Below are 12,819 nucleotides of genomic sequence, written 5' to 3'. Positions count from 1 at the left end.
GTTCTGATTGGCTTATGCTAAAAAGCTATATCTTGCAGGTGCAGCATTCTTTCTTATTTTTCAACTTCTCCCATATCTTGTTGGTCTCATAGCCAAGGCCCTTGTTCTGTATTATAATTGGCTAGTTCATCACCACCCCATTACCACTCCCTGGACATGCCTCGACATAGCTCCTTCAGTACTTGACTGTTGTCCCGTGGGAACCCCACAAATCCCCCTTTTTGTTTTTGAATGAGCTGTGTCCTGTCTCGTCCTTTTTGTCTTTGTTTCTTACTCAAACCCGGTTCCCTGTGTCTCGCAAAGCCCGGTCCGAGAATCCCAGCCTTGGTTACCCATAAATCCTGCTCTCTGTTGTTGTGTCAAAAAGGTTGTATTGACCATTCGTTGCACAGTTTTCTGCAAACATGCAAACAAACAGGGTAACACAAGTAGGATAATGCCTATTATAAGCATTCTCATAAGTAAACTCTATCTACAAAACATGCAGTTTGCTTCAGAACATACTGTTATTCTCTATTATTCTAACTGAAAGGAAAATTACTGGCAGGAAAGCTGATTCTGTATAAAGGTAACACAGAGCAGGCCTTTTAGAGCCTACTCTGAGGCCTACTCTTGCTAAACCGTTGCTAAAACATCCGGTATCAATTTCCCCTTTTGGAAGGAGTTAGGTTTATTATCTCACTACTTCCATATACTCTTCTCAATGATTGTCTTAACACAACCCACGAAGATCCCTATGATAACTATAATCACAACTACATAAACTATTCCCTCTAATAATGTGGCTAACCATCCTTTTAGAGACAATCCACCTAATTCTTGCAGGATTTTGTTGAGCCAATTATTTTCTGCTGCATCCCTGATTGCCCTGCTGTCTTCTGCTACTCTCTGTCGAACTGCCTTCCAATGTATTACAATTGGGGGTCGCTCCTTATCTCCTGCTAAAGTTAAATGGTTAAGTACATAAACAGCTTTTGCAAGTCTCCCAGAAGGTTCAGTCTCCTCTCCCCCTTTTTGTTTTTGCAGAAGCTGTTTCAATGTACTATGAGCACGTTCCACAATCGCCTGACCCGTAGGCGAATGAGGAATCCCGGTAACATGTGTAATACCCCATAGTTGACAAAATTGATGAAAAATCTGTGAACAATATGCTGATCCATTATCAGTTTTAAGTTGTTGTGGAACCCCAAGACTTGCAAAGCAAGCAAGTAAATGTCGTTTGACATGACGACCTGTTTCCCCAGTTTGTGCTGTTGCCCATATTACATGTGAAAACGTATCAACAGATACATGAACATATTTGAGCCTTCCAAATTCTGCAATGTGAGTAACATCCATTTGCCACAGTTGCAACGCACACAACCCTCGAGGATTTACCCCTATTCCAATTCCCATGCCAATTTTCTGACAACTAGGACAAGCACTAACTAATTCACGTCCTTGTGCCATGGTGAGCTGAAATTGTTTTGCTAACATTTTTGCTGATTGATGAAAGAATCGATGGGATAGGCGCGCTTGTTCAAATAAATTTGGTGATATTTGCATATAGGACACAAGTGTGTCTGCTTTATTATTGCCAATGCTCAAACCTTGATCAAATTGATGACTACGAAAGTGAGTAACAAAATAAGGTACCTCTCTGAGGTTTATTGCCTGATGCAACTGTAACAAAATGGTGTAAAGTCACATATTCTTCACTGGTCGTATAAAAGCTCTTTCAATTCGATTTACAATGCCTGCTGCTTAAAGAGAGTCTGTTACAATATTTACAGGTAAGTCCTTCCATTTTACAAAGACCTGGTATACAGCAAAAAATTCAAGTGTCTGCAATGAGTCTTCAGTTTGTCCTGAGAATTTGCAATGTTTCCATTGTCCATCCTCTTGTCAGGTAATAACTGCTGAATGTGATCGCTTTCCTGCATCGGTAAAAACAGTCCAGTCACAGGTATCTCTGATCTGATAGGTTTTTCTTCCCAGTCCTGTTTGCAAATAAACTGTAGCTTTTTATCTTTTGGTAAATGTGTTAACAATTGTCCAGTAAAGTCCTGTAAGGCTATTTGAAAAATGGTTGACTGATTTGTTAACCACTGTAGATATTCCTTCTTGATAGGTAAATAGATATAATCTGAGTCTAGTCTGGTAATGTCTGTAATACTTTTACGCACTTTGACAAGCAATTGTGCTATTGCTTCCACTCTGGTACAGATTGTTGTTTTAGGATGAAAAGGTGGAAAAACCCATTCTATGATTTGCCATGTAATGTCCGGCACCTGCACAGTCATTGCAGTAGAATTTGCTTACATATAAAACATAAAACAATGCAGTTCGGATTTGAATTTCTTGCCACAGAGCTCGCAGCAATTCAAAAACACACTGATTACATGTATGCTCTGTAACAGATCTATCCAATTGCTTTATAATGCCAGCTATGTATGCTGAATCAGTAACCAAATTAAAGGGAATGGGAAAATTCTGAAATATTTCTAATACAGCTTGTAATTCTACCACCTGAGGTGAACCCTTTTGTTGTACTACCATAGATTCCCACTTGCCGTCAGAATGCCAGACAAGGCCCGCCTTGCCTGTTTTTCCAGATCCATCCATAAAAATGGTAATTCCATCCACAGGAGTGTCTGCGCACCACACTCCTGTGGCAATTGGAAGTTCCGCACTCAATTTTATAACAGGATGGGAGGGCAAGTTGAAACCACCTGTCCCGAGAAATTCTCCATGGCTGTTTGCAAAGCAAAGCTATTAGCCACACACCACTCAAAATATTGAGCTGCAATAGGAACGGTTAGTGATGCAGGATCTCTAGCCACAAGCTCCCGACATCGCATCCGTCCTTTGATGATAATCTGTGCCAATAGCTCTGCAATCAGGGGAACAGGTAGGTAGAAACAACCATTCCAATACATGTAACGAATCTGATCATTCTGAATTCCATTGACCAATTATTACCTATGGAATTTGCCTATCAAACAAAGTGATAATTTGTATTTCTTGATTCAAATCAATACAATGTACAAATTTGGAATGTAGCCTGCTTTCTATTTCTGTAATCAGTTGCTGTACCTCTGCAGCAGTCTGTCGTGGTGCTGTTAAAGTTGTGTCCCCTGCTAACAATTGGAATAGAGGCTGCAATTGTGACGACGTAAGCCCCCAGTACGGTCGCAGCCATAACTTGAGCCTTATGTTCCACAGTACCCACTTTTGCACATGCCTTTATCATAGCATTCAAATCTGTTTTTCCAGGTGAAGCTTCAATGATCTTTTGACAATCAGCATTAGCATTATCGCTAGCTAGCTGCGTTATCAATGTCTCTCGCAAATCCGCGTCAAAAACTTGTTTCTCAACCGCCTCTTGTAATCTCTCGACAAAAGGTAAAAACGGCTCTTTTGGTCCCTGTCTCACGGTCGTATATCTATGCACTGGAGATGCCGGTTGTGCAGTTTTTACAATTGAATTCATACCCAGCGTTTCAGATGGCCTGGCCTGTAGTATGTGTGTTATGTCCTGTGCTCCCTCCGGTTCGGGCTGCGAGTTGACTGCTTAGGCCTGGAACTGGTTGGGAAGATTCATTTGTGTCAGCACACAGTTCCTCCCCGCGTTCTTTCTCCAGTTTCCCTGCACTCTGCAGCTGGTTGTTATCAATTGACCTTGAGCATTATACTGAGACCTGCACAGCTTCACTAAATGCCCCAGCTTCCCACAGCAATGACACATTAAAACAGAGTTATCTCTCCCACTCAGCTTCAACTTCTTAAGGCAGTTTTTCTTAAAGTGACCTTCTTACCCGCATGTATAACAACAATGAACTACTTTAACTGCCGCCGCAAAAGTTTTTGCTAAATGCTCCATCTGAAATGTGGTGGTTCCTACTTTCCCACAAGCATCCATCAGCTCAGTTAAGGTGGGGTTACGATTTGCCATCCCTGCAACAACTTTCCTGCAATCCTCATCTGTGTTGTCCCTTGCTAACTGTAGTAACAATGCTTCTTTTACAATTTTCCAATCTAATGGTTGCCAAATATTTCTTCCCTCAGGACCCGCACCCACAATCACCGGATATGCTTGTGGAATTATAACCCCTTCTAATAACGCATCCTGAATGATCCCTTTCCATTTTACTCCTCCCCCCTCTTCCCCTGTATACGCGGGCAGACACTGACCCTCTCCCTCACCTCCCACATTACCAGATGGACGCAAACCTCCCCACCTGCCCTGACCTAAAGGTGGAGTAGGGAATTGCAAAGGAGGTTGAGGTGGCCCTAATACTTGTCCCGAACACAGAGGGGGTTTTGGGGGAGACATAGTCATCCGAGGTGCTTGGCGGATGGTGCTGCTGCAATTCCTTCTTTAATTCTTCCAGTCGTCTACCAAACTCTGTCATGTCCATTTCGTGATGGTAACAGTCCTTTAAGTCCTTGTGACTCTGGTACTGCTGATTCCATAAATGGCGAATCCGGTAAAGGTGGATATGAAGCATGTTTACCCTCCTTCTTGTCCTCCTGCTCAGCCTCATCCGTAGAGAGATCAATGAGAGGAGGGTGTTTCGGAGGGGGTTTCGGCCAATTCTCCTGTTCAGCGTCTGAATCAATTAGTCCAAAACGAGTTCGTGTTTTAGGGCGCACTACCGGTTCTGATGGATCTGTATCTATTTTACTCACTCCCCTCTCCTCAGTTTTTTGCGGAGCCATCTGTACCCACGGCGGTAAAGGAGCTGCCACTGGTACAGCCACCGGTGCCGTGGGAGCTTTTAGTCCCGCAAACAACGAGGTAGTAGTAGGCGCCTGCGGTCCTAAAGCCATAAAAGCTGTATGTGTGACTTCTCTCTCTGCTTTTATTCCTTTTAACGCTTCGCTAACCAGCCTCCATGTAGTAGGAACATAAACAAAAAGTCCGATGACTTTCAGTGTTTCCAGGAAGAAGTTCATCTTGAGGCTATTTCTTCAGATACTTCCGCCTGGCGGCTGGAGCACAGAGAGGCCACCTCCAATTTATAGGCTTCCTTATCACCACTTGACACCGCATCCCAGAGAGAGTCACCAATCTTCTCCCATAAAGGCACTTCAAAGACATCATTAAAGCTTGTAAAATGCCCTTTATCTTTTGCCCAGGACAGTAACTGCTTTAACGCAGCTTCATCGTATTTAATTCCTCTCGCAGAGAGTATATGTTGGAGGAGTTTCACCACTGCCACTTCTGTCTTGGTCAGGGTAGACCCCATCTCCTCCTCCAGCTGCCTAGGAAGCCCTACCCAGGTTTTCCTTTGCTAGCAAAACTCGGGCTTACCGCATTCGTTTCCCGGTGTGAACTGCATCTGTTTCTGTTTCCCGGTGCGAAAATCCAGTGCCGGGGCAGCACTCTACAGCTGGTTTCCTCTCATCCCCCTTCGGTATGTTGTCCGCTGCTTCTCCGCAGTCTCCGGGCCGAGGAGTCCCTGTTCAGGTGCCACTTGTCAGTGTTCGTGAGAGGGCACGGAGTAAATGCACGCAGACCTATATGATCTTTAAGCAGATCTCTTTTATTAACGTATCTGAGGGTACATTTATACTATTCGATTGAGGGTACATTTATACTATCCTATTTTTGTACACGCTCTGTGTACAGGTCACCTCTATTATGATTGGTTAGTATGCTTTGTTCACACGCATCTATATTAGTTCTGATTGGCTTATGCTAAAAAGCTATATCTTGCAGGTGCAGCATTCTTTCTTATTTTTCAACTTCTCCCATATCTTGTTGGTCTCATAGCCAAGGCCCTTGTTCTGTATTATAATTGGCTAGTTCATCACCACCCCATTACCACCCCCTGGACATGCCTCGACATAGCTCGTTCAGTAGCTCGTTCCCACCATTGTCCTGTGGGAACCCCACAGCAAAGTGTTACATATTCATCATAATTTCAAGGATGCCTATACATATTCATAACTTTTCCCCGAGAAGGCGGTCTTTATTATAATGAGTTCCGGGAGATCATTTCCGTAATCTCCGCCTTTAACTCCTCCTGGTTGCGCCCGCACAGTTCCTCCTGGTGGTCGAGGGCCGGGGTCTCAGGGATGAAGGCCGTATGTCTTCCTCGCTGTGCACTTCTCACCTTTCCTTCTTGCGCGGGCATGGTAACATCTTAGCTCTCAGCCAAACCACAAGACCAGTTCTAGATGGTTTTTGCACAACCTTAATGTTCTGCAACTTGTTCTATTGAGATGTGCTTAGGCAGTTAATTTACGCATCAGGCTGATAAGATAAAGAATTTATGGAATTTCTCACCCCTAGGACAGCTCACACCCAGATCAAATAGCAAGTAAAAAAAAGGAAAAGGAATTATATTCCTTGTCAAGACCTAATTTAAATTCATGATTAATTCTGGTATAATAAACACTGGGAAATGGAAATACTGTGATCAAGCCAGGAACATAACTAACTCTGCCTCAGAAAGCACTATGCTTAAAACATGATTTGAATTCTTCCCCAGCCCTACCCACAGTTTTAAGTGGCTTACTACTTTTTCATAAATAAAAATATTTACCTTAAAACACACTGTAGCCACAGTAAAACTGCTCCCATAGGTTACATTACAGAATTAACAGCTGCCTCTTGAGCTTCCTCTGCAGAAAAATAGCACGTTATCATCTCATTGTAAGCAATGCAGTTACCGAAAGCCTGTGCCCATTTAAAATACAAAAAAATTGTTTGGTACCTCTTCCAGCAAATGCTGCAGCAAAATGAATACCTATAATTCTATAATCAACTTTTTTCCCCTTCTCACCCAGCCTTCTCTTTATATATTCCCCACCTGGGACTGATTCTTACCATTTGAGAAGTCTCAGGTCATTTTTCTTCCTTTCATCAACCCTTTCAAACTATAAATACCCAAAGCCACATGTGAAGTGGATCACACCCAGCCTCCACCTCAGTGCTTTTTCTACCCTGCTCCTCCCAATGAATTTGTACCACAGTCCTTTACCCTCTGAACTTGGCAGACAGAAATCAGGATGTAATATTAGCTGCTGGAACCAAAGTATTTTCAAAGTCCACACAGTACCTTTATTAATAGCACAGCAAGTATACTCTAGCTCTAGCCAAAGTGGATAGCAAGCCCCAGCCTGGGTCTTTCCATGCCATCCACCTGGCTTTGGATCAGGCCCTCTGTCACCTGTCCATGACCCACAAGCAAAACACTCAGACCAACACAGAGCACTGAAAGCAAAGATGAAGTATTTCAAGAGAACTGAAAAAGATCATGTCTAGCTGGAGATCTGAACTGATTTGAACCCTCAATGACTGCAGTCAGTGCTCTCATGTTTCTTACTGCTCAAGATTATGCAAACATTTGCTTCAGAAGTTCTCTATTTTCCTACCCCGGCAACCAGTGACTCTGTACACTGTTCAGTAAGTTTGTATTACTCCTAAGAAGATGGGGTATAAAGTTTAGAATGTTTTCTGAAGAAAGTATTTCTTATGTCATTAAGGCACATTTCCAACGAATGACATTTTTCTGAACCTCATGCAGCTTTCTGCTTTGCACATGGCTTCAGGCCAAAACATCTCACCCCACAGTAGAGCCTATAGGGAGACAAGATGAGCCGGTCATGGCCCCTTTCTGCAGCAGTCCAGGGCTGGTGCTTGTCCCTCTTATAGAAGGATCACAGAGCCTGTCTTCAAAACAGTAAATATCAGCAGATCACTGGCCATATACCTCCATAACAGATCTGTCCCTGAGCTTACTACCTCCAGTTCCACCCCCAGTAATCCAGTTTCACCTCCTTGTGTGGAGCACTACTCCTGGGAACTTTTTCCTCAGTAACCCTATAAACGCTGAGCGAGCAGACAGGGTGTCCCTTGCTGCCAGAATCACAGAATCACAGAATCAACCAGGTTGGAAGAGACCTCTGGGATCATCGAGTCCAACCATTGCCCTGACACCACCATGTCAACTAGACCATGGCACTAAGTGCCATGTCCAGTCTTTTCTTAAACACCTCCAGAGATGGTGACTCCACCATCTCCCTGGGCAGCCCATTCCAATGTCTAATAACCCTTTCTGAAAATAAATTCTTCCTAATCTCCAACCTGAACCTCCCCTGGCGAAGCCTGAAGCTGTGTCCTCTTGTCCTATCACTAGTTGCCTGGGAGAGGAGTCCGACTCTCACTTCACTACAACCTCCCTTCAGGTACACCCCACCAGCCACCTCCACGCTGGGCCACAGCCCTGCATCTCTGCCAGGCACTGCCCTGTGGGGCTGCCAGGGCTGCAGGACCCCCCCAGCCTGGGTGGCTGCTGGGACCCCTCCGGGCCAACCACAACACTTCACGTCCTTCAACCTTCAGGGGACAGTGGTGGCCCCAGCGCCCCCCCAATGCTGCCACCATGCTTTCCCGGGTACCACGACACAGTGAGGCAGTTTGCACGGCTCAGCCTCTCTGACACAGCCACCCCCTCGGGGGCATCCCCGGGCAGCAACGTCCTGCCAGGCAGCAACATCCTCCTCAGCCACTGTGCTGCATACCACATCCAAGCCATTGGGGACCCAGCAGGCAACCTTCCACTGCCCAAGAAGATGCTCCTGGATGGCTCCTTGGTCAGCCAAAACAGTCTCAGCAGCATCGCCATGCCTGGGTACCCTGGTGGCACCAGCGGAGCCATCTCCCACTGTGACATCTGCTTGCTCTCACTGCCCACGGAGCTGCTCAACCCTGACTATAGCATCCCCAAGACCTCCGACACAGTCTTGAGCCTTGAGCAATTCAATACCATCGGGATGGGGCCCCAGGAGCTGTGGTGGGATGCGGGGATGGACCTGCCACCGCCCCAGCCTGGCATGTGCCAACCTAGCATGCTGGAAAAGTGGGGGGAAAGCACAAGAGCACCTTTTCAAACCCACCAAGGAAGCGCAGGGCTCTTGCAGTCAGCACTGGGGTGGCAAAGTGGGATTAAACCAACAGCAGGGATGAGAGGGAGATGGGAGATCGGGGTGGAGTGGGTGGGAGGTGGTTAGTATACTTTGGGTGTGTGGGGGGTGTTCTTTCATATGTAATAAATATATATAATATTAATAAATGTTTGTTATAAAAGCTTTCATGACACTTGCTTGTTTTATCATGTAGCATGCTAAACTATACATAGCCTGTTAACTTCAGGAAAAAGTCAAGCCACCAAAATAGCTACAAAAAGTTCATTTGCACAATATGTTAATACAAACAGGAATCACTATAACTGAAAAGCAACCTGAACTACACCTGCTAGCAGAAAAACCCCACTTTCAAGCAGCAAAAACCATCAAGTTCAGTTTCGTGCAGACCAGTATCAACAATCCAGTGTTTACAGTATTCTCATAAAGGGAAGAAAAACAATACTGGCATGGAAAAGTAACCACACAATAAGTAAAGCATTATCTCGATGCAGAATTGTACAATTCCATGCTAAACAAGACTGTCTAACACTGACTAACATGAAGTGCAGCTCTCTGTTTGACAACTGCAGGAGCTGTTAATTGGCAAGTACATTCTTCCTGCCCTTCTCTCCCCACCTTTCAGCACTGCTAGCTTCACACCAGCAAAAGGAGGGAGAACTTGTTTCTTTTCCAATCAGCAGGTTAACCTGTTTCTCCTGCTCTACACAGAAGCAAAAAAAGACTCTTACTGAAGCTTAACCCAGTCACAATACTTGGATTTGCAGAGCAAGAGATGCTAGCTAGTAGACTGATGCAAGCATGCAAGTGATGGCAGGGGAAGGTCAATTAAGAGTTCCACATCAGCAGCTTCACAAAGTCACCTTCCGCACGGAATACTGACAAATGAATAATCATTCAGCATATTTAGTAACAAAGACTATTGCAGGAAGGACATTCGTTCCTGATTTAGGACTACTTCAGAAGCAGCACCCGAGGTACAGGACTTCATACCGAGTGCTCTTTATCAAGGTAAGGAGACTAGCTTCCCTTGCCCCCTATTTTTTGTTAAAACATCTCACAATATCACAACCAGCACTACCACCAGTTTTAAACACATTGATTTTCATCACTAATACAAGAGTAAGTACACACACACTCCTAGTTTTACGGAACTCAAACTCAAGCGTTACCCAAAGCTGAATATCCTCATTGTAACATTTTTTAACAGAAGCCTTTTTTTTCCCTGGAATGTCTTTTCCTTGCCTTTATACTTGCTAAAATCTGAGGACAAACAAAAACCCCAAACCTTCCCCTTCAAAGTTAAAGGATCTTGACACTGAATGTAGGCCATCATCCGTTACACTTACATTTACTGAACCCAGATGGGTGTTTTTTTGGCAAGGAACAAACAGCCAAAATGATTCACACAAAATGTTCACCCGGTCCAACAGCAGGTGTTTGGGGAAATAGCCTCAGGACCACTTCAAAGGTAGTGCAGAGACTGCCTGAACTAGAAGTTATATCTGCACATTTGATAGCTGTGCACATCTTCAGCCTCTTCAGCCGTGCTGACAGCAAGTGCCACAGTCCGATCAGGTACTGTGGGGGAAAAAACAAAAGCCTGATTTTATTTATTTCACACTTACTGCCTGGCAACTGGGTGTCAGCTTCAGGTGCCACGAAGAAAAGTTACTCATTCCCTGTCAGCCAGTGCTATATCATTTATTTCATATTCCTTTGTCACATTGCCTCTCAGCTTCCTTAAAATCAAGGCCTAAGATATTTAGGTTAGTATCCTGTCTTTATATTCTAAGATTTTCAATCACCTTAACCATCAGTTTGGTCTATGACTAGATTTTATAGAAAGCAGGCATGTATTAGGCACCAATTTACTAGCCAAGAAACTAGGTTAACTATTTTCTGAAATCCATGCAGCTTCAGTCTCTGCGAATGAGCAGAGAAAGGCAGTGATGGTATGGTGGGGTTTTGTTTGGTTGGGTTTAACTCTTCGGCCTTGGTTAAGAGTAAGTTCAAGCTTTAGATAGCTACTTCTATTTACGCAATGTACTACTGCAGTCCATTTCATCACATTGAAATGGATGGACCTCTTCAAATCATCTACGTTACACACTTGTGTGATCAGAACAATTAAGCAATTGGGATTAGAGCACCTCAGTCAACAAAGACAACGAAATAACATCTCAGATCTGCTGGTACAGTTGCTTTTGTCAGCACAACTTTTAACTGCACGCTCCGCCTGTCGGATTCTGAAACAAACAATTACATATCACATAATATTTAGTGTTGTGTGTTTAAATATATTTTTAGATTGATATATTTTAAATAGCATGTTTAGATGTGTTACACATTAGATTATGCATTACTCCACGCCTTCTAGTGAGTGAGAAGCTGGGCAGTGAGACAAATGCAAATGTAATAATTTTCTTATAAATGTGATAAGCAGACAGAACTGATCCCCTGTTACCCATTAACGGAGGATCGGGCGTGCCCAAGGCCCAGCTCACTGCTGCCAGGACAGGCCGTGCGGTGGCCGGGGGCTGTGGGACAGGCCTCAGGGGAGGTGCTGGGGCCGAGTGGGGCTGGGGCGGCTCAGGGGGGCCCAGTGCCTGTGCCCAGGGGGGTCTGTGTCTCCTTCCCCTCCCCAGCTCTCGGGTCACTCCCAGGGCTGCCCCCGTCAGGCCTGGCTCCAGCTGACCGGGAGCCCATCGCGCCTGGCAGCTGGGAGCTCCCCACCACCACCCCCAGCCCTCACCTCAGCTGGGCCACAGCTGGAGCAGAGACTGACATGGTCCCGGGACCAACATGGCTGCTGGGAAGCTGAGTGTGGGGAGCTGACAGCTCCCAGCATGGCCTGGGATCCAACGTGGCCACCCAGCAGCCCCACGCTCCATCACTACAGATCCCAGCATGGCCTGGGATCCAACATAGCCACTCAGCAGCCCTGTGCCCCATCACTACAGCTCCTGGCATGCCCTGGGGCACCTTCCTGCTGTCTGAGGGAAGCAGGACAGGGATGGAGGGGAAGGGGATGGGGGGGTGCAGGAAGGAAAACAGTGTTGAGCACAAGGACAGAGGGACAGAGAGAGAAGGAGAAGGGCAGGAAGGAGGGCAGAGGGACAGACAGAGAGCGGCAGGGTGAGGGAGCGGGTGTCGCAGGTGAGTGGAATGCACCTCACCCAAAAGAGTGAAGCAGCACCGTGTTTTATTGACGTAAATAATAATTTGACAAAGAATGCTCGGCTCCCAGGGCTCCTGGAGCAGTTCCATGCCCTGTAGCTCTCTGAGACTCCTCCCTGTCAGCTTTGGAGTGTTTTGCCTTTGTCTGGAGACAGCTGAAGCCCTCGAGAAAAGCCGCAGCCTCATCCTAGGTAGTTACCTGAAGAGCTTACACTCAGGCAGGTTGTAGTTGTCTGGTTGAGAAAACACAATGGTCTGCCAAAGCCCTTCTCACAGCCATATGCAAAGCGGTTCCCCTTTGCTCTTTGTGAAAGGCAGTGGAGAACCCAGCATGGGAAAGAATGCAAAGAGACCTCACACTCCCTGACCTATGCCCAGCGGCAGGGACTGCTGAAACCAGAAACTGGATTGGATTGTCTCTGGTAGCCAGCTGCAAGCCTACCTCATGCTTCACTTGATGCTCAAGTGGAGTCTCTCCCACCAGCAGGTGTTTTGCTTATCAGCTGGCTACCAGAGACAATCCGTCCTGAATGCCCTTCCAATGGAGTACGCATTTCTGGTTATGCCGTGTACACCAACAGACAGAGAGGGACAGAGATTTCATCTCCAACAGCTGGGAGAGCCGTGGTGGATGTGTCCCATTTAGAGACACTCCAGGGATCTCAGTGAGCTTCTTACTGCCCCAGCTGCCTTGAATTCTCCCAGCTGCTTCTGCTGGTGTAC

General features: G+C 45.7%; 1 protein-coding gene across 1 annotated transcript in view; it reads left to right on the top strand.

Moving 5' to 3' along the window:
* Nucleotides 1-11,613, top strand: part of LOC137677048 (scavenger receptor cysteine-rich domain-containing group B protein-like) — a 16,991-nt gene extending 5,378 nt beyond the window's left edge. Inside the window, exons 6-7 of the mRNA XM_068424238.1 lie at nucleotides 8,336-8,852; nucleotides 11,565-11,613. Coding sequence (XP_068280339.1) covers nucleotides 8,336-8,852; nucleotides 11,565-11,613 — 566 coding nt within the window. The remainder of the gene's footprint in view (nucleotides 1-8,335; nucleotides 8,853-11,564) is intronic.
* The last annotated feature ends 1,206 nt before the right edge of the window (nucleotides 11,614-12,819 follow it).

This window comes from Nyctibius grandis (assembly GCF_013368605.1).
Source record: "Nyctibius grandis isolate bNycGra1 chromosome 34 unlocalized genomic scaffold, bNycGra1.pri SUPER_34_unloc_2, whole genome shotgun sequence".
NCBI classification, from domain to species: Eukaryota; Metazoa; Chordata; class Aves; order Nyctibiiformes; family Nyctibiidae; genus Nyctibius; species Nyctibius grandis.
This window is presented reverse-complemented; position numbering and strand designations above follow the sequence as displayed.